Source organism: Aquarana catesbeiana, linkage group LG02 (genome assembly GCF_042186555.1).
Source record: "Aquarana catesbeiana isolate 2022-GZ linkage group LG02, ASM4218655v1, whole genome shotgun sequence".
NCBI lineage: Eukaryota > Metazoa > Chordata > Amphibia > Anura > Ranidae > Aquarana > Aquarana catesbeiana.
The window spans coordinates 273090211-273113339 of NC_133325.1; the positions used below are offsets into that span (position 1 = coordinate 273090211).

At 41.5% G+C, this 23129-nt stretch overlaps 1 protein-coding gene across 3 annotated transcripts in view; it reads left to right on the top strand.

Moving 5' to 3' along the window:
- NALCN (sodium leak channel, non-selective) overlaps positions 1-23129 on the top strand; it is a 948399-nt gene that overhangs the window by 848150 nt on the left and 77120 nt on the right. For all 3 annotated transcript variants that reach the window (XM_073614438.1, XM_073614437.1, XM_073614436.1), the window contains 2 exons: positions 3904-4052; positions 20493-20586. In XM_073614438.1, coding sequence (XP_073470539.1) covers positions 3904-4052; positions 20493-20586 — 243 coding nt within the window. The remainder of the gene's footprint in view (positions 1-3903; positions 4053-20492; positions 20587-23129) is intronic.

Here is a 23129-nt window from a genome sequence, read left to right on the forward strand (position 1 = left end):
ATAACATTTTAAATCAATTTAGGCTTATACTTGCAACTTCAATGTGCCATGTAATAACTGCAAAAACACATCATTTGGCCAATTGCAGCAAACAGTCACTGAGCGCCAAAGTAGTTTGAATGACCAGGCTGTCATGCAGTTTGTGCTGGGCCCCCTAAGTGGTCCAACTGGAGCATATAGATTATGCAAGAACTATTCAGTGAATGTAAAATAGTGTAGTGAAAGCATTAAACAAATATAATACCTAGTTGTACTTGCAGACACAGAGGTACAGCAGCAGATTAATTATCAAATTAAACAAAATGTTGGCGCTATATAAATCCTGTATAATAATAATAAGAAGAATAATAATAATTATAGCACTGTAAGGTCATTGTACAGATGCCTATCTTCCTTGTCAGACATTCAGTATTTGATATTTACAGATGCTTATACCAGGATTATATGTCATCCAATTATAGACCGATTCTGTGATGTTTGTCATGACACTTTGCATTAAGAACAGGCTGGAATGCACCTTAAAGAGAGTGTAAACCTCCCTTTAATGTAAATATCTCTTAAAAGTGCGCCATTTAGGAGATATTCACTGTTTACTGCACCGATTATGTCATCAGCGCATGAGCTCTGAAGGAACGTTTCTTGCCATTTCTTCAGGCAAGTGTTCCGTGACCGGTGGCTCCCACTGATGTCACGCGGCTCCGGCCAATCACAGAGCCGAAGTCTGCGGCCCCGGAAGTAAGACGGGCAAAGATTTTACTTTACTTTGCAGGGAATTAGAAAGGAAGAAAAACCCACCAGGGTTTACTTTCTCTTTAACATATGAAAATGTAGTGCTGCATTTTTTTGCAGTGCAATGTAACAAAATACGCATTGTGTATTGCAGCCATACAAAATGAATGGCTCCACAAACCACCAATGCACATACAGTACATTTATAAATAAACATAATATGAAAACTGTGTGCATTGTATTAATGCATGTATTTTCCTGCAAATTACAGTAACATTTGTGTTTCAATGAGCCCTAATTAAGACACATGCATTTTGCATATTTATTTTTATATGTCTGGGTGTCTATTTTTCTGTCTGTCCTTGTATTCATAAGGTGTATGTATATATAAATTTATATTTACTGTATATTTTATGTTCCTATAGACTCTATGACATTGCCACTAGACCCTCCCTTGCAGTCATATACTATATGTTTGTAAATTATACTGTCATTTTATTCCTTTGAAAACACCTCACTTCAAAGGCCTATTTTATTTTTCAATGTAACTAGATTTTCTTGTTGTAGTTTGAGAAAAATCTTTCCAATAAGCCCTGTGCGAGAATTTATTCTTCCAAATCAAGTTTCTGTTAAAAAGACATGCTGAGAGAAAAATAACTACCCACAATTTACTTTTATCTCTAAGTAGAGCATAAAATAGCTTTTTCGTGGTTGCTTGTCATCATACCACTTAGCTTGTCTATTTGCAGACATACTATTTTCATTTTAATTGTGTTTTGAGTTGTTTAATATTAGACATAAAATGCATTTTATTCCTGGAGTAATTTATTTTAGTTGCATATAAATTTAAAAAAGCGTGAAATCAGCAACCTTTACGTCATCCTCCTTATCCTTGAGACTTAAAGAATGATATTGGAGTTAGAAAGCTTTGATTGCAAATATAAAGTGAATAAAAGCAAGTTTTCTATATGGGTTTCAGCAGATATTGACAATATTACATGCATCACGCTTAAGCAACCTGTATTTTTACTCAATCCTTGTTTCATCTATGTGGATATCTGTCCTGTACCTGTTAGCCAATGCTTTTTATTCCCTCCTGTCTTAAAAAAAAATAAAAAAAAAAAAAAACGGCAAAAACGCACCAAAAACGCACCAAAAACGCTGCAAAAACGCTGCAAAAACGCTGCACTTGCATTTTTGATGCTTGTCCATTGAAATCCATTACATGCAAAACGCTGCTTTTTGCATGAAAAAAAGTCCCCGACCCTTTCCAAAAACGCAGAGATACAAAAAAGCATTGATGTGAACATGTTCCATAGGAACCCATGTTAAAAAATTCCCATGCATTTCTGCAAAATGCAAAATGCATCAAAAAACGCGCTAGTGTGAATGGAGCCTAAAGGTAAGTCCAGAAGAGATAAGAGTGTATATCCGGAATCAAATAGCTTTCAAACTAATGAAAAGCCAGCAGTTCTTTAGGGATAAATCTCAAACAGATCAGCGGTGAATGATGGAATAGCAATATAACCACCGGCTTCACTCTATCTTCACATTCAGTAGGAACATGTAAGATACAAACACTCAATGCAGTACATCTTTAAAATAAAATTTATCACGAAGAGAAAATGCACTCACATTATGTATAAAATAGACTGGCATCAACATTGCAAAAGCTGGAGCAATGGTAACATCCACAATACTTTCCTTATGGCTGGCGGCTGCTGTGGGTGGTGACATAGCATTAGGCATGGCCTCATGACGAAATACTTTGGGCGGTGCCTAATGTGACACCACCACGCACAGTGGCCGCAGGCCGGAAGGAACGTTTTTACTGCAAAATGTGCAAGCACAGTTTGTGTTGGCACATCTGTTTGTGGTTGAGCTTTGAAGTATGCAGGAAAGGGTGCCAGTGCCCCAACTGAAATGAGTGAACATTGTCACCCCAGAAAAGGATCATCAGGAATTATTACATTAATAGCAAGAAATATAGTGGGTGTACAATAAGTACATGAGCCACAACTTATTTGGTTTAAGTGTTTGGGTTTATATACTTTAATTTTAGAAAAACAATTAAAGAGGTGATGGAAATCAAGTGGAAACCACACAACTAGACCTCTTTAATTTTCTAATCTGTTTTAGAAGAATACTATGTGGAATCTGGCAGCTGTGAACAACATGTCCGCTTTCATTTCCTCCACTTTGGTGGAATGTCCCTACAATTATCTGAAGACTAGAAAAACTGAAGAGTTCAAAATGTCAGAATTAGCACTAGCAGATACCTGAGGCAGCTATGGTATTATAGGCATTTGGCTCCAGGGATAAGTGAAATGGAGAATGTTAATCTCCCTGAAATCTCAACAGAAATCTGGAGATTTTGTCAAAATATCTCCATTTTAGCAAAATGTATTTGCTTTAATGGTGAAGATTTGTAAGGGTGCGCTGGGCTTTAAAAGGCTCCTTAAGGTTAGTGCTCACTTAACCTTTTTGTACAGAAGGAAAAACAAGCAAAAAAATATTGAGTAAAAATATGGCCTAAGCAGCTAAGTGTATGTCAAAATGCATGTTACCAAAATCATTGCACTCATTCCTATTTTGTAAAATCCACAGATAGCTCTTGAAATTTATGACTACAGTTGGTAACACAGAAAAAAGTTTGAGGAATACGAAATTTGCAACTGCTATCTCCATTCTTTGTTAAAAATTCCAATAAATATATTGAAAAGAAAAGTTTGAGGAATAATGGTTTACCCATTTTTGGAGGAAAGTGTGCCTAAAATGGACCCTCCATAAAAATGGTGTTTAAAAAAGAAGCTGTTGCAAGAAAAAAAAAAAAAGAAAATAAATACCCCAACTTCGGCTTTTTCTTAGAATGAGGTAATTTCGTGCTTTTTTTTTTGCAATAGCTGTATTTTTTAAATGCCTTTTGTAGGCAATTTGACTTTGGGGTGTGGGAGTCTTTCAATGGAATGGACCTTGCATTTTCAGAAAAGGGTCGCTTTAAGTGTGTCACCCTATCTTTTTCGTGTTTTATAGCTTCATAGAAGTATTGTGTGGAATATGGTGCATCTGTATATCAAGTATAAACGGAAGGTCATGTCCACTCAAATGATGTAAAACTTGGATTTCATAGATCATTATTACCAGTACTAAAACAATTTAATCTCTTGTTTCTAGGTTACACTGAAAATGTTATTACTCACTGTTGTCGTCAGCATGTATAAGAGTTTCTTCATTATTGTGGGAATGTTTTTATTGCTTCTTTGCTATGCTTTTGCTGGGGTTGTTCTTTTTGGAACAGTGAAATATGGCGAAAACATCAATAGGTGAGTGTATGTATATACCATCATAGGATGTACAAACATAGTGATTTTCATTCCCTCATTTCTGCTCTGTTTGTGCATAGATTAAAGGTACAATATAAGATGGCTTATTTAGAAATAATATTATACAGGATAGTCTTGTAGGGTCACCAAAAACCGGTAATTGTTTTTAGTTTTTTTTTTATATTCTCATTTTGTACACTGTAGCACAAAAAGTCTCCAAATGGCATCACATTTTTTTTTATATAAAATAATGTTTGGTATCTTCCAGAGCAACCTGGCTTATGTCATTCTCTAGGCCTGGGAATAGGTATGACAATCATAGAATCATTATCTGTCTCCTTGATATACAGTGCCTTGAAAAAGTATTCATACCCCTTGAAATTTTCCACATTTTGCCATGTTACAACCAAAAACGTAAATGTATTTTATTGAGATTTTTTGATAAACCAAAACACAAGTGGCACATAATTGTGAAGTGGAAGGAAAATGATAAACGTTTTTCAAAATTATTTACAAATAAATATTTGAAAAATGTGGCGTGCATTTGTTTTCAGCCCCCCGAGTCAATACTTTGTAGAACCACCTTTCACTGCAATTACAGCTGCAAGTCTTTTTGGGTATGTCTCTATAGTTACATAGTAGGTGAGGTTGAAAAAAGACACAAGTCCATCAAGTCCAACCTATGTGTGTGATTATGTGTCAGTATTACATTACATATCCCTGTATATTGCGGTCATTCAGGTGATTATCTAATAGTTTCTTGAAGCTATCAATGCTCCCCGCTGAGACCACCGCCTGTGGAAGGGAATTCCACATCCTTGCCGCTCTTACAGTAAAGAACCTTCTACGTAGTTTAAGGTTAAACCTCTTTTCTTCTAATTGTAACGAGTGGCCACGAGTCTTATTAAACTCTCTTCTGCGAAAAAGTTTTATCCCTATTGTGGGGTCACCAGTACAGTATTTGTAAATTTAAATCATATCCCCTCTCAAGCGTCTCTTCTCCAGAGAGAATAAGTTCAGTGCTCGCAACCTTTCCTCATAACTAAGATCCTCCAGACCCTTTATTAGCTTTGTTGCCCTTCTTTGTACTCGCTCCATTTCCAGTACGTCCCTCCTGAGGACTGGTGCCCAGAACTGGACAGCATACTCCAGGTGCGGGCGGACCAGAGTCTTGTAGAGCGGGAGAATTATCGTTTTATCTCTGCAGTTGATCCCCCTTTTAATGCATGCCAATATTCTGTTTGCTTTGCTGAGCCTATCATCCACTAGGACCCCCAGGTCCTTTTCCAGGTCCTTTTCCATCCTAGATTCCCCCAGAGGTTCTCCCCCCAGTGTATAGATTGCATTCATATTTTTGCCACCCAAATGCATTATTTTACATTTTTCTACATTGAACCTCATTTGCCATGTAGTCGTCCACCCCATTCATTTGTTCAGGTCTTTTTGCAAGATTTCCACATCCTGCGGAGAAATTATTGCCCTGCTTAGCTTAGCATCGTCTGCAAATACAGAGATTGAACTGTTTATCCCATCCTCCAGGTCGTTTATGAACAAATTAAATAGGATTGGTCCCAGCACAGAACCCTGGGGAACCCCACTACCCACCCCTGACCATTCTGAGTACTCCCCATTTATCACCACCCTCTGAACACGCCCTTGTAGCCAGTTTTCAATCCATGTACTCACCCTATGGTCCATGCCAACGCACCTTATTTTGTACAGTAAACGTTTATGGGGAACTGTGTCAAATGCTTTTGCAAAATCCAGATACACCACGTCTACGGGCCTTCCTTTATCTAGATGGCAACTCGCCTCCTCATAGAAGGTTAATAGATTGGTTTGGCAAGAACGATTCTTCATGAATCCATGCTGATTACTGCTAATGATATCATTCTTATTACTAAAATCTTGTATATAGTCCCTTATCATCCCCTCCAAGAGTTTACATACTATTGATGTTAGGCTAACTGGTCTGTAATTCCCAGGGATGTTTTTTGGGCCCTTTTTAAATATTGGTGCTACATTGGCTTTTCTCCAATCAGCTGGTACCATTCCAGTCAATAGACTGTCTGTAAAAATTAGGAACAACGGTCTGGCAATCACCTGACTGAGTTCCCTAAGTACCCTCGGATGCAAGCCATCTGGTCCCGGTGATTTATTAATGTTAAGTTTCTCAAGTCTAATTTTAATTCCGTCCTCTGTTAACCATGTAGGTGCTTCCTGTGTTGTGTCATGAGGATAAACACTGCAGTTTTGGTTACTGAAGCCCCCCGATTCACTCGTGAAGACTGAGGAGAAGAATAAATTCAATACCTTTGCCATCTTCCCATCCTTTCCAGCTTGATCCTGCAAAGAAGACGTGGCAGCAGCTGAATAGGGGGGAATGCATAAATGATCAGTGAGAACTGATCCCACGGGGTCACCAATGCATCTGTTCCACATGCGAGTGGATCCCTTGTCCTGGACACAAAGTTGACCAACTTCATGTTGAACCTGGACGCCAAAAGATCTACGTCCGGGATCCCCCATCTTTGGCAAATAGCCAGAAAGATGTCGGGATGAAGGGACCATTCCCCCTGGAACAATTGCTGGTGACACAAGTAGTCCGCCTGCCAATTCTCTATTCCCAGAATGAAGACTGCCGATAGGCAAGGGACATTCCTTTCTGCCCAAGCTAGAATATGGTTCACTTCTCTCTTTCGGTTCTTGACCACTGTCCCTGGACCGTTATCTTTTCTAGTACTGCTCCCCAGCCGAAAAGGCTGGCATCTGTCGTTACTACTTTCCAAATAACTGGTATGAAGGATTTTCATTTTTTTTTTTATGATTCCGGGTTACCAACCACCAATTGAGGCTCTGGGATACCTTTTGGGGACAGCCGCATTGGCAAATCTAGAGCTTGGACCCTTTTGTTCCAAGCAGACGGGATACTGTTTTGCAACAGTCTGGAATGGAACTGGGCATAGGGAACCACTTCAAAAGAAGCCACCATCTTTCCTAACAACCTCATGCAAAGGCGGATGAATGGATTTCTGTTCGACCTGACCATCTGCACCAGCTCTCTTATGGCGTTGATCTTTGCCTGAGGCAAAAACACCTTTTTGTGGGCTGTGTCTATGATCAGACCTAAGTATTCCAGCCTTTTTAATGGTTTTAAGGAAGAGAATCCAACCTAGGCTTTCCAGGTATTTGGCTGTGTTGCACACGCTTTGCTCCAAGCGGGCAACCGGCCGATCTATTAGCAATAGATCGTCCAGGTATGCCAGGACTGTTATGCCCTGCGCCCTTAGCCTAACTAACAGTGGAGCCAGAACCTTTGTAAACACCCGGGGTGCTGTAGCCAATCTTAAGGGCAGGGCTGCGTACTGAAAATAGTGCTGTTCCACCTCGAACTGCAGAAATCTTTGGTGAGCGGGAAATATAGGAACATACAGATATGCATCCCTGATGTCGATTGACGCCAGAAGTTCCCCTCCTTGTAGGAGAGAAACAACCGACCTGATTGACTCCATGCGAAAGGGGCGGGCCTTCAGGAATTGATTTAGATTTTTGAGATCTAGAATGGGCCTGACATCTCCATTCAGTTTTGGTACTGTGAAGAGGTTTGAATAGAACCCCAAACCTTGCTCTTCTGTGGGGATTTCCAAAATCACCCCCTCAGCCAGCAATCGCTCTAATGCTGGATCTTTGGGAACATTTGACTTAAAAAAACAAGGCGGTGGAAACTCCCGAAACTCCAGTAACTCAGAGCAATTGTGGAGATGACCCATCTGTCCCGAATATCCTCCTGCCAGACCTCTGAGAACTGCAGAAGTCTTCCCCCCACCATGACGAGTGGGGGCGCCCCTTCATAATGAGGCTTTAGAAATCTGTTTTGCAGGTTTCCACCCCCAGGACTTCTTTTGTCCCTGAGGCTTACGAAGGACGTTTATTCCTTCCTTTCAAAAAAAAATTTAAGTTTACCTGGATCAACCACCAAAATTATTATTAACAATGAGTGTTGGCATATACCAGACAATCAACCACACAGGAGGCGGGATACCATAAGGGGATGCCCTAAATGCATATAGAAAAAACAAAGAGAGCAAATGTCTCTTAAGAGGGAATAAAAAACCCCAAGGCACTGTCTGAGAAAAGCAAGACAAAATTATTAAACACAATGAAAAATACACCACACAGATAAATATAAACTACAAAAAATTATATTGCAAGCGGGCCATGGTAGGTAACCAATCACAGACCCTAAAAATTAAAAATGACAACGTTGTTGTTAAAAACAGGGAAGCCACGGCTATGCATACCACATATATACACCATTCACCATTCAAACTCATATGAAATTGATTCAAGGCAGCAAGCAGCTGTTTCTGAGTCTTCTGAATCTGCTCTTGACTCTGGTGGGGTCTTTTTTTTTTTTTGTTTTGTTTTTGTTTTCTGTTTTTGTTTTGTATGTATATTGGCCTTTACTTAGCCATTTAATTGGCTTTTATGCTCTTTGTTCATTTATAACTAATGGTGATCGATCATCTATAGTCATTTGGACTTGGTATTCAAAAGAAATTCCCTTGCTGTTTGTTCGTTATGTGAGGTGATCTTGGATGACATCTGGTGGTAAATATGTGTAATTTCATCTGATTACCCTGTCTATATATGCTTGATCCACTGACTCCTCCTTGCTCTGAGGAAACCAGCGGTCATTGGCTGGTGAAACGCGTCAGCATGTGACATCAGCACGCTATCCCGGAACCACGTGCAAACGCTGTGGTTGGAGGAACAGCTGGGACCAAACAGCTGATGACCGGCGCTCTAGCAGCTTTACCTATACAGCCTAAACAGCGCAGCGTGAACACCGCTTTCCAAACAGGAATATGGCACTGTATGGACTAACACTCCAAGCCAGAACTTGGGACTGAGCATGGCATTCCATGGATGCTGGTGACTGGCCAGGTGGTGAGAAGAAGTACTGTTGTTATGACTGCCTAATGCCTCTTCATTGCCGCTCATTACCCCCTTTCCTTGCTTGCTGCTGCCATTAATACCGCTGTCTTATCTGCTTAATTTGCATTTGAATCATTCAATTTTGCTGGTCTCGCTTTGCTGTGTCCCCCTGGGTTACCCTTCAAGTGCCCTGATTAGATGCTGTTCTTTACTGGGCTCTATTAGCCCGTTACACGGACTTCCAATATTCTTTCCATCCATAAATACCCACAACTCCTGAAATACCATGCCTCTGAAAAGTGATTCACAATACTTCATCAACTGCTGCTTGCTGCCTTGAATCAATTTCATATGAGTTTGAATGGTGAATGGTGTATATATGTGGTATGCATAGCCGTGGCTTCCCTGTTTTTAACGACAACGTTGTCATTTTTAATTTTTTAGGGTCTGTGATTGATTACCTACCATGGCCCACTTGCAATATCATTTTTTGTAGTTTATATTTATCTGTGTGGTGTATTTTTCATTGTGTTTAATAAATTTGGCTTGCTTTTCTCAGACAGTGCCTTGGGGGGGTTTTTTTGCCCTCTTAAGAGACATTTGCTCTCTTTGTTTTTTCTTTATTCCTTCCTTTGACTGGCAAGAGGGTACTTTTCCCACTTTAAATTTTTTGGATGTACTTGTCCAAATCATCCCCAAATAGCCGATCCCCATGAAAAGGAAAACCAGTCAGGAGCCTTTTGCATGGCGCTTCGGCTGACCATTTTTTCAACCACAGAATCCTACGCATATGCACGAGCATAATCGCAAGGCGAGACGCCTGGTGAATAGGATCCTTAATGGCGTCAATGGCAAAACACAATGCCCTTGGCAGTTCAGCCAAGTCTCAGGCATGTTGTACAGGAATCTCCTTAAGGGCCTGTTTAAACTGATCCTTTGAGGATTGACAGATGCCTATTCCTGCGACTGCAGGCTGAGTAACTGCACCTGCCAAAGAAAAAGAGGATTTTAACAGGAATTCCAATTTATTTATCTGTTAGATCTCTAAGCATCAGAGCATTGTCTACTGGACAAGTTAGACTTTTAATCACACTGGATATAGCAGCGTCAACTGCTGGTACATTCCATCTTTTGGCGAATCTCTCCTCCATGGGATAAAGTACTGAAAACCTTTTCGGAGGGAGAAAATGCTTATCCGGATGATCCCATTCAGCATAAATAAGCTGTTCTAGTAATGCATGGAAGGGAAACACATGCAAAGTCTGTGGAGGTTTTAAAGAACCCAAAGAAGAAACTGAACTTTCGGCTAACTCAGTTAGGGGCAGCTTGAAAGCAGAACGAACCATTTCCGTAAGAAACTGTACCAGCAATTTTTCAGATTGCCAGGCTGAAAAGGGTTCATCCACCGTTGATTCCTCCAAAGAGGAGTCATTGGATTGTCTTTCCTCCTGATCCCCGAGGGTAATACCTCATCCTCCACCCACTGTTCCCTTGGTAAAGGGTCTGAGGCAGGGGAGGGGATCTACCATGCTTCCTATCACTTTGGATGGAAGATGTGATTAAAGCTGCTAGTCTTTCCTCTAGTCCAAACAGGGCGGAGGAAAAAGGCATCTTCAGTCACGTATACAAGGGCTGAGATGTTAAAAGCAGCTGCAACACCTACTGGTTCCAATGGCTCACCCTGGCTAGCCACCTGGTATTTCAGGAGAAGATGATAATGTGGAGGCATGACTAGAGTCCTCAGCACCTGGGGATGATGTTTTTGGTACCTTTTTGGAGGTGTTTGCACTGGCCTTTTTGGGAGGCATAGTCCTAAGCACAAAAGCAGAGGCACTAAGTAAATGTACTACTTGCTGAACAATAGTCTAGCAAAAGAAATGCCACTAATTAAAGTTCAGCCTTTTGCTGAGTAAATTGTCTTTCCTCTATTGGGAATGCCTGCATGCAGCCCTTACGTGCCCCCAACGATCCTGTGCGATTAGCCGCTGTACTCTCCAGCTATCCAGCTGAGGAGAGTCTGCCTTTTGGACTCAGCTTCCCCCTCACCTGCGCCGTGTGTCCTCGTGGATGCTACATCCTGCACACGGGATGTAGCGCCTAGGCCCTGCCCCTCCATACATCACCCGCCCCCCTCCTGTTTTGAAATTCAGATAGTTCCCGCGTGGGCGGCATTCGGGTCTGTCACTCAGCAAACCTGGCAAGGGCCCAATGGTGCTACTTGAGCAGAGTGGGGAAAAAATAGAGCAAAGGAAGCCGCCACACCCCCGCGGGAGGGGGGTTGCAGGGGGAGTACCAACTATTGTTGTACCTCCCAACCTCTTTGTCCCTCCATGGAAGAGAAATGCAGTATGGCAAATCTCTTTGCTGCATGAGGTAAACCCCGCTGAGAAAAGCTGCTGTGGAGCCCACACACATGCTGTGACACTGAGCTGAAGTGAGAGACAACGTACTATGTGCATTTACTCCCTCTAGTGGAGTTTTAAGGTATGACAACATGTTACCCAAGGAAGAAAAACCATAGGTGGACTTTTTACAGTTCCTAGGCTTCTTCCCTTACCTTATCCTTGCCGCAGGATTCTGCTGATAACAGACAGATCCAACCTTCACCCATCACAGCAGGCTGCATTTAGAAAACCTTCAAGGACCGGGTCCCTTTTTATCAGGGTTCCACTCCCTTGGACCTGTATAGCACCCGGCCAGGAAAACTTTATGGTAATGTGAGCATGACCAAAGCACTGGGTCCTGGGGTCCAGCCCCCCAAGGAGAGGTGTTACAGGCAAAACCTTGCTCTTCTTATACGAGGCCCGGGTACCATCCACCTTGGCTTCAGTGGCACTTTGGATGGAAACGGTCTGTAAAAGCTGGTTTCAATCCAGTGAAGGATCCTTCCAGCGGAGCTCCTCAGAGCATATCTTCAATCGTGACCAACACCTTAGACACTGCCGAAAAAAACTGAGGTACTCCCGGTAATGGGAGGGGTTATATAGGGAGTGGACTTCCTGTCTTGGGTGTGCCAGTGTCCATCACCTGAAGGTGCCCTATATACCCATATAGTTATTACTATGGCTCTGTGTCCCATGATGTATGATAAAGAAATTTTAATTTTGGTCTCATCTGACCAGAGCACCTTCTTCCACATGTTTGCTGTGTCCCCCACATGGCTTCTCGCAAACTGCAAACGGAACTTCCTATGGCTTTCCTTCAACAATGGCTTTTTTCTTGCCACTCTTCCATAAAAGCCACATTTGTGGAGTGCATGACTAATAGTTGTCCTGTGAACATATTCTTCCACCCGAGCTGTGGATCTCTGCAGCTCCTCCAGAATTACCATGGGCCTCTTGGCTGCTTCTCTGATTAATGCTTTCCTAGCCCAGCCTGTCAGTTTAGGTGGGCGGCCATGTCTAGGTTTCCGAGTTGTGCCATGCTCTTTCCATTTTCAGATGATGGATTGAACAGTACTGAGCTGTTCAAAGCGTGAAATTTTTTTTTTAACCTAACCCTGCTTTAAACTGCTCCACAACTTTATCCCTGACCTGTCTGGTGGTCTGCTTTGGCCTTCAAGATGCTGTTTGTTCACTAAGGTTCTCTAACAAACCTCTGAGGGATTCACAAAACAGCTGTATTTATACTGAGATTAAAATTACACAGGTGGACTCTTTTTACCTATTAGGTGACTTCTGAAGGCAATTTGTTCCACTAGATTTTAGTTCGGGGCATCAAGGTAAAGGGGGCTGAATACAAATGCACGCCACACTTTTCAGATATTTATTTGTAAAAAAAATGTGAAACCCATTTATAATTTTCCCATTCACTTCACAATTATGTGCCACTTTGTGTTAGTCTATCACATAAAATCCCAATAAAATACATTTACGTTTTTGGTTGTAACATGACAAAATGTGGAAAATTTCAAGGGGTATGAATACTTTTTTAAGGCACTGTATAAAGCATTTCAAATGATTTATGAAATAGGTATTGTATGTCAAAAGGAATTTACCCATTTTTGACATTACATTTTATTTGCACATCAATTCAATTTATGACAGTGCTTCTCATAACTTTTCCCTAATGCCGCGTACACACGATCAGAAATTCCGCCAGCAAAAGTCCGATGTGAGCTTTTGGTCGGAAATTCAGACCGTATGTATGCTCCACTAGACTTTTGCTGGTGGAATTTCCGCCAGCAAAAGATTGAGAGCAGGTTCTCTATTTTTCCATCGGAAAAAGTTCCTATCAGAAATTCCATTCGTCTGTATGCAATTCCAACGTGCAAAAAAACACGCATACTCAGAATCAAGTACAAGATGGAAGCGCTCGGTCTGGTAAAACTAGCGTTTGTAATGGAGATAGCCCATTCGTCGCGCTGTAAATTGTTGGATCTTTTAATGCAGCGCATTCTTTTGTTCTTTCTAATGCTGGAAGAATGAAGTTGTTTTGCTGCTGATATTCACACAGAGTTCTGACAAACTTATTTCTTGTGATCTCCTTAATAATATTTTGATTTTTTGAAGCCAGATCTCCATAATAATGTTTAGAAATATTTTTATAGTAATTTTTTTTTCATTTTTTTATTTAAATCAAGATCTCCTTTTTTTTGATTATTTTTAAATTATTTTTTTTTATTTTTTTTTATTATTTTAAAATTATTTTCTAGTGATCTCCATATTTTTATTTTTTTTTGTGAGTCACGTTGCCACAACAACATTATTATCTTGTATTTTTTAACCTCAAGGAGGTTGGTGTCCCTTGTTAATTTGACATTGTATTTTTGAAATGGACCTGCCTACTCACAAACAAACTGTCCTTTTTTAATAAAAACACATAGGCAAGTATTTTCTGGAAACAAAATTACCATTTATTCTGGGTCATAACAAAAGAAAGAGGGAAGGCAATGCTGGAGAAACTGCAGAAATTTGCGAAGCCTTTGGACCCCAGGGCACACATCAGCTATTTGAAAAAGAAAATTGGTAGCCTGAGGAGTCCATACAATAGGGAGCATAATCTGGTCCTGGACTCCAAGAGATCAAGAACAGCAGTAGATCACATATATGTCCCCAGGCTGTGGTACTACAACAGCCTGCATCTTCTGTCAGACCAGACTGAACCCAGGCCATCACTTTCTTGTCTTAGTTGCATACTTCCCTGCACGCTGTGGCTTTGTTTGTCGAGTTGTGGCAGGAGGTGCAGGAGGTGGAGGAGGAGGAGGAGGAGGATGGACAAACTCAGAAAGATATGTGTTTTCTGTCAGTTGGCCACTCAACCCCTTATTTATGGTCAGGAAAATGATGTTCTCACAGATGAGGCGTTGGCCCCCCTTCATTTCCTGCATTTTCGCTGCTACTATGCAGCCATAGCCCTCTTGAAAGGAGGGTCTCTCAGGGTCGCATGAGCATCCTGAATGAGGGCAAGTGCTGCCTCCTCCAGGTTCCTCCCCTTCCTGGGCCTTTTGGGTGGAAGGCGGAGGGGAGGGACCTGGAATTGGGTCAGTCCACTGGGCCCGGCCACCTCCTGGCTGCCACTTCCCCCTGCCACCTTCTGGCTGCCACATTCCAGACCCTCATCCTGGCTGAGGCTTTCCTGTGTATGAAAAAGGGACATAGTTTTAGTTTTTGCTTCATCAATCACACACATTTTTCAGATCATGACTGTTGCAAATTGAATGTTAATAAATAGAAAAGACTATCATTCTGACCCCAGCATTTTTCATTCTTGTCCCAATCATTTTTGGCCACTACTGTCTATTGATATGTAAAACACTTTTTGTTCAATCATTCATTTCTTATCAATAATAACATCTAGTTAACATCATTAATTTTAGGACAAGAAATATGTAGAAAAATACTATACCTGCCTCAACCTGGGCTCCTCCACTTCTTCCTGGGTGGAAGGCCCAGGTTGGTCCTCGGAAGCCTCAGCTGGGGGGGAAGGAAGTGTGGAAAGTGATGACCTCACTTCAGTCTGGTCTTCCAGAAAACCATTTTGTTGTAGTACCACAGACTGGGTACATTCACGTCCTCTGCTGCTGCTCCTGACCTCAGGGATGCCAGGACCTTATTACGCTCCTTTTTTGTATGTGCTCCTCAAGCTACCAATTTTCCTGTCCAAAAAATTGCTGTCTGCTTTGGGGACCTCCATCTTCACAAATTCCAGCAGTTTCTCCAGCGCTGCCTTCCTAGCTGGTCTGTTATGATATAAATTATGTTTGACTTGCCACAAACTGGGCAGCTCCCTGTTACCTATTGATAAACTGGCTCATAAACTCAGGCTTTTTGAACGGATTCATTATTTCTGCAAGACAAAAAAACAAGTGAAAAATACTAATGTCAGGCTAAACTCTCATAATCTTATCACAATATAGGCCTCAATCTAGAAGCAGTATAGTCCACTGATGCCCCAAGTTAAAATGTTACCTTTGTTCTCACGATCGGCACTTTCTCCACTCACAGATCGTACGTCCGACACACGGGCGTTACGCTTTATATACACTGCGCATGCGTGAAACTCCGCCCGCGCCACCTGCCCCTGACATTCTTTCTAGAATATTCCCCGCCCCTTCTCTTTCAGCGCAGTGGGAGAGGACATGGCGGAGACACAGCAGGTGTGGAGTTCCAGTAACGACGAGGAAAGCCCGGAGCCAGAAATGTCCCGATCCCGGAGGAGATATAAGGCCCCAAACATGTCCTTTGTAGAGATGGTGGAGATGGTGGACATCTTGAAGAGGGCCGACTATGATGGAAAGTATAGACCTTACCTAAATGCAAATGTGAGAAAGGCCAAGATCATGTCTAAAGTTGTGAGAAGTCTGCACAGGAATTTTGGGGTACGGCAATCCGAGGAGCAATTGAGGAAACGCTAGTCAGACCTGAAATTGAGGGAGCAGGATCAGTACAGCAGGATCAAGAAACTGCTTCTAAAAAGTAAGTAGTTGTCTTGTGTTCCTATTATTATTATTACTTGCAAGCTCCATGTGCTTTTCTTTACTGTTGTACAGTTTTAAATGGCAATTTTCAGGCTTGTGGGCACAGTAATCGGTCCTAGTAAACATTGTTCGTTCGCCCACTAATAATACAATGTTTTTTGCAGATACAGGGTTAACTACATTTGGTAATGCCTATTTGTATTAAAATAAATTTAGTACATTGTTGTCTAGATGTGTTTGTAACTAGAATGAAATGCAAACTTGATTCAGTGTAATGTAAGGAGAAGACACTCAGCAGCTGTTTACACATCTGGAGCACTAGTGTGGGACACCAGAACAAGCTTTTTAGGGTGTCCCTCACAGGTGCTCCAGGGGATACTAGGGGCGTCTCCATGTGTGAATATTGTACAAAAAAATTAAGTATTCCAGGTTTGTTAAGGGAAAAAAATCATGTATTCAGCTTGGAACTGTGCCAAAACAGACAATTGTACCACACTTCCAAGCAATGTTTCATAATCCTATTTCTGGCCTCAAATATCTGTGTGCTAAGTATACCTTTTGTTTAATTCTCATAGAGGAGAAAAGACTCGGGACTGAGGACACCAGGAACCCCCAACTTCATAAAGAAGGGGAACTCAGCACACCACAACCTGAGGATGTGGAGGAAGGAGAGGTGGATGGTGTGGTTGAAATAGTGACCACAACAGGTGAGTGTCTGAGACCACAGCTTCAGGTAATAGATGTATGCCTGCATATTTATAATACATGGTGTGTTTTTTTGATTTTAGGTGATGTGCATGTTGTGGAATTACAAACTCCTCATTTCAGTAGTGCAAGTGCACAAATGCTAATGCAGGACATAATGGTGTGTAGTTGGGATTCAGACATCATAAAGCAAAAAACCAATGATGTTGAACAAAAAATGAAGAACATGATTGATGTATTAGGGACAATCTAAAAAACAACAAATTGACACCATTTTAGAAGTTTTTTGAGAAATTTCCTAAAGTTTTAATACATTTTAAAGGCCAAAGTTTGAAAATGCACGTGTGTCAACATGTGCTATCTGCCATCATGGGATATCAATGTACGCATTTTGTGGGTGCAACCGCTTCCTCGCAACTCTAGTAGGTGAGAGGAAGGGGTTGCACCCCCAAAATATGTCCTTTGATCCCCCATGATGGGAGCTAGCACATGTTGACATTAGGCATGAGAACAGGAGAGAAATCCCCATTTTGAATCCCAATTTTTGTACATCTTCAAAATTTGGCTTTTACAGGGGTGACATCACCCCATCTGATGAAGCCAAGATCAACACAGTTTTGACATACTCATGTCTGATATTTCCTTCACTTTTTGTACGTTGAACTTTGTAAGTTCCAGAGTTGTGTATGTTATGGTTTGAAACATGCCTGTTAAAGCAAAATATAAAACTAAAAATGTCAAACTTAATTAAACAAAGATGTATTTTTGGTGGAAAAATGTTTTACAACGCACATGTGAATGTGCACAGAGTAAAAGTTTTTATACTCAACAATGTGTGGCTTCTTCTTTCAATGCTCAATACCAGTTTTTGTATTAAGTTGGTGTTTACAGTCACAATGGGGGTTATTTAATAAAGCAAAATCTACTTGGCACTACAAGTGCACTAGGAGAACTGAGGAGACAGCTAAAAGAAACACAAGCAGTAAATCAAATTCAAGATGATTTCAGATCAAAATAATTTTTAATTTTAGAAAAGAATCAAAAATTTGCTGGCATAGCAATGGCTCCCCTACCCGTAAAATAGTCAAGATACTTTTGCTGCACATCACAGGCGCTTTGGGGGAGCAAGCCAGGACGGCCAGCTTCCAGGGCCGTCATTGGATTTATGTCTTGAATTGCGGCCTCAGGCCCAACTGAGGCCACATAATTTGGAGCATTTCTCTTTAAATAATTATGTAGAATACAGCATGCTAGCACTATGTGATTCAGTTTATACTCTGCCATGTTGATTGCCGTAAGAAATAGGTGGAACCGGCTGGCCATCATACCAACCGCATTTTCCACCACTCTTCTGGCTCTGGCCAGCCGGTAATTAAAAACCCTCTTCTCTGGGGTGAGGGTCCTCTGGGGGAATTGCCTCATCAGATGTTCACCCAGACCAAATGCTTCATCTGCGACAAACACAAATGGGAGTCCTTCCATGTTCCCTTCAGCAGGTGGCAATCCCAAGCCACCACTCTGGAAATGTCGGTAGAACCCTGTCTGGGCAAAGACTCCAACATCCGACATCCGGCCATTCTTCCCCACGTCCACATATAAAAACTCATATGTCCCCGACACCACCGCCATCAACTCGATACAATGAAACCCCTTATAGTTAAAATAGTATGACCCTGAATGGGGTGGTGGGACAATGTGGACATGTTTCCCATCGATTGCCCCTCCGCAGTTGGGAAAGTCCCACTGCTCGGCAAACTGGGAGGCCACAGTCTGCCATTCCTGTGGCATTGAAGGAAACTGTGGAGTCAAACCAGAAAAAATAAAATTACTACTTTTGCACATAACATTGCAAGCAGATTAGACACAAACATTCTTGGCCAAACATCATCATAACATTTATTTTAAGGAGTATTTAAAGACAAAAAGATAAGGTACACTTATCAGATTCCTCGCCCCCTCTGATGGCCCATTGTAAAAATTTTAGGGGGGTTCTAGAGTTTGGGACCCCAAAAAAAGATTATGGCACTCTGCCCAAATTTATTTAACAATAACATTTGTACTCATTTTATGGTGTGTTTAGGGTAAAGCACTACTATGGAGCTGACAAAATACATTGTTAAGTGACTAGGCTAGGTGTGTATGGGCCCAGGATAGCATGCTGGGGAGGTTAGTGAAGGCAAATATGCATGAAGGACAAAAAAAGAGCATTAAAAGCTTACAGTATGCATGAGGACAAAGGGGACATTCACAGCATATTACAATCACGGTAATTAGGGAATGATGAAAGAAATACAATACATTAGCAAACATAAAATACATAAAATGTGATGTTAAAGGAGAAAACTTACCTTAATATAGTCCTTCTGCAGGACCTGTATAATGGCAGAACAGGTCTCTGAAATAATTATCCCCAGAGCCTGGGGGGAGATGCCTGTTGAGAACTTGAGGTTCTGCAGACTTCTCCCTGTCGCCAAGTACCGCAACGTGGCGACTAGCCTCTGTTCAAGAGTGATGGCTTGCCGCATGCAGGTGTCCTGCTTTGTAATATAAGGGGACAGCAAAGCCAACAGAAAGTGAAAAACGGGGTCCGTCATTCGGAGAAAATTCCTGAAATCAACAGGATTATTCTCCTGGATCACCCACAACAAAGGCATATAACAGAATTGGTCACACTGGAGCAACCAATTCTTGGTCCATGAACTCCTCCCCTCCCTGTTAATGGACTGGGCTTGGGTCAAAGCAAGAACCCCAACACCAAGCCCCCGCACAACACGAACTCTACGACGAGTACGTAACCGCAACATGGCTTCAAAACAGTCAGCTGGTCAGAACGAACTAACAGAAAGTGCTGAAAAACAGAAAGGCCTGAGAAGAGCGAGCTGAAAATCAGAAAAGAGCAGACAAGAACGCACTGAAAAACAAATACGTACTATAATAATACGCACTGAAACCCAGATGCGAACTGACTACATGCACTGAAGAACAGATACGAACCCACAAGCACAAACTGAAGAGCAGTAATGATCTGAAAAGCATGAGGCTGAAAAGCGCGAATCGTATCTCACCAAACTTCTACTAACACGAGATTAGCAGAAGGAGCCCAAGGGTGGCGCGCTTCGTATGGAACTTCCCTTTTTTAGTGCCGTCGTTCGTGTTGTACGTCACCGCGTTCTTGGTGGTCGAAAGTTCAGAGAACTTTTGTGTGACCGTGTGTATGCAAGACAAGCTTTAGCGGAATTCCGTCGGAAAAACCACCAAAGGTTTTTCCGAAAAATTCTGATCATGTGTACGCGGCATAAGTCTCAAAGACAGTGCACATTTTCCAGATCTTAGGAAAAACCGGTGAAATAAATAACTAATTAGCACCATAGTCTAATTACAATTAGAACACCTATTCTATTACCAAAAAAAATATGGAATTTCTGTGCAGTTAAACTGTTGAGAACCAAATCTGTTTATTAGCAATATCTGTTTCAGGATAGGGGCTTACACTGGTTCTACTAAGGTGTGATCTTCATTTAGAAAATGTAAAAATAATGTTTTATCTCACAGTCAGAAAAAAACATTATAAATGTTAGCAATAGTTTTCATATAAATTAAACTGCGCTTTTAAAGATGTTTAGAATTAAAAGTGGCTGAAAAGAAAATTAATTAACAAACTGAAACATTTTGTATGTCATAGTTCTTAGTGTTTTGCCACTCTAACTCCCTAAGTACTGTTACAATTATAATGTGGGTTTTGTTCACAAAGTGTTTATAGGAACAGCACCTCATAGTAATAATCAGCATGTTGTAACTGTTGTGTTTGTCAGATAAAACTAATGCGTGCTGTGTTTTTTTTTTTTTTTTTTTTTATTCATTCGGTCTTCACAACCTAGGCATGCCAACTTCTCAACGGCAGGTAAAGCTATTACGGTGCTATTCAGGATAGTAACTGGGGAAGACTGGAATAAAATAATGCATGACTGTATGGTAAGTGGAGAGAAACACAATAGAAGATTGGCAAACTGTTAATGCCAGGGGAAATATGATTGCACATTTTCTCAAGCTCCATGAAAGACCATTAAATGTGCATTGAAAAGTAAATTTTGTGGTTAGATTAAACAATCATGTAATGATGTCTTGGTGTAGCTCATTAACTCTCAATCTAGATTGGGAGTTTTTTGCTTTGTGTTTTAATCATGAACAGACTGTGGAGATATAAACACGCTTTAATGGGCCATGCAGCCTAGTACTTGTTAAACAGAAAAAAAAACAGAAAAAACATAATTTGCTGTGATAGCTAAACACAACTAATAGGTTAGCATCATGGTACATTATAAATATTAGCTAACATCATCTTACATCAAAAGCTGAACCTTTAAAATTGATCTAATGGAAGGAAAATGAATCGTAGAAATGTTACAACACTTAAAGGATTATAGATGCTAAAAAATACAATTCATCTTACATGCTCATTAAAATGTTTAAAATGTTTATATGCATTGCTACTACTACTGTTTCTTGTGATTATTGCTATTAGTAGTACTTTATTTTACAATATATTATATTACTGCTTCTTCCAAACCCATAAGTTGGGTTGCTTAGAGTTTATTTATTACCAGGTATGTTATCACCTTGACACTTGAAGTTAAACATTAATGTATATTTATAAAGTCCCTTTATTTTCTTGTTCAGGGGGTGAACAAAATAAAAAAAGGCACTAACCTGTGAAGAAAGTAAGTATTATTATACATACCTGTCTTTCAGCCTGTTTGATAAAACAGCAGAGCTCCTGGAAACAATCCAATTCAACTCCTTGGGCTGCTAAAATAGAACACCTGCACTGTTTTCTCCTGCTGACTTAGTAGTCACTGTGGACACAATAGTGACCTAGAGCAGTGTTTCTCAACTCCAGTCCTCAAGGCGCACCAACAGGTCATGTTTTCGGGATTTCCACTATTTTGCACAGGTGATTTGATCAGTTTTCACTGCCTTAGTAATTACCACAGCCGTTTCATCTGAGGGAAATCCTGAAAACATTACCTGTTGGTGCGCCTTGAGGACTGGAGTTGAGAAACACTGACCTAGAGACTGCCAGAGGAACACAGTGACGAGTGGAGGGGACACTCTTCGTACATATCTGAAATCTGATTGGTGCTGGGAACTCTGCTACAGAATGATGGTTTAGCTAACACAGAGATGAACAGGCATATATGCAATACTGCTTTCTTCACAGTTTAGAGCCTTTTTTGTACCCCAAGTCAGGATCCCTAAAGAACACAACACCTGAAGTGGTGCTGCACAAATGACATCTCCCATGGAGCTATGTATGGACAACAGCTGCTGATGAGTGGTATCTACAGGCTGATAATCATGCCCACTCCATGCATATCTACCTACTGCTGTAGTTCTAGCAGCCATAGCAACTGTAAGGGTGGTAAAGAACACTTATGTTCTCACCTCAAAGCAGACTATTGACATCCAAATATTCTACTTTAATGACGTGAATAATAAATGAACATTTCTCCTGGCAGGATCAACAGATAATTATGTAACATTGCAGGGGGGTCTTGAAATAGAAAGGGAATTCTTTTCAATAATTGGGACTGAAAAACACATCTGATTTTATAATTTTCTCATAGTTCCATTCTATATTCTGTTCTATGTCTCCAATAGTTGAAAATATGTTACTGTATGTCATTCTTTTCCATAGAGGAACCCAGGAATTCTTTCACCTTCAGGTTATGCTGCTGCATAAAAGAGGATTGGACACTGGCAAACAAAAAATTGTAGACCAGCTCAGGATAACCTCTCCAACGACCAGCATGTCTCAGATTTTTGCTAATGTCCTAGGGGGTAGACATCTTCTGTTCATCTCTACATGTTTAATAGTAGCTTAGTGGGGGGCGTGGCCGAACGGAGATCAGAGTAGATGTGCCTGGGGTGAGCTCCTCCAGGCATAGAACGCACCTGGAGCTGTACTCACCCGCGGACTGGCGCTAACCCCACCAGAGCCCTAGGGAGTCCCACAGACCAGGAGGGCGCCATCTGGGATCGAGATCACGGCGATCGCAGAGCTCCGGCCGCCTGAGAGGAAAGGCCATGGCTCTGGCCTACTCACGGAGAATGGTGGCCATCTTGCTCACCCGGATGCCGTGCCGGCGCTGCCTCCGGCTGCTACACCTGCCCTGAGACCGGATCTCCTCCTGCACTACAACTGGGGACATCCAGCCTGCTACTCAGGGCCCACAATCCCCCCCTGTGCCGCTCTAGTAGGCCTACCAGTGGGACCTGGTAAGTGACGGCGGCCATCTTGCTACACCCAGCGGCCTCTCCGTCTCTCCTGGGCTCAATCTGAACCCTAGCCACCCCCAGGAGCATCCTGGCCTGGCCAATCGAGACCCCCGACGGGGATATTAAGTTAACATTCACCCCATCTGTGCTCAAAGTTCAGCCACGGCCCTGGCCCCAGAGACTGAGTGTGGCGGCCATCTTGCTACACCCCAGAAGCCCCTTGTCTCCTCTGGGCATAA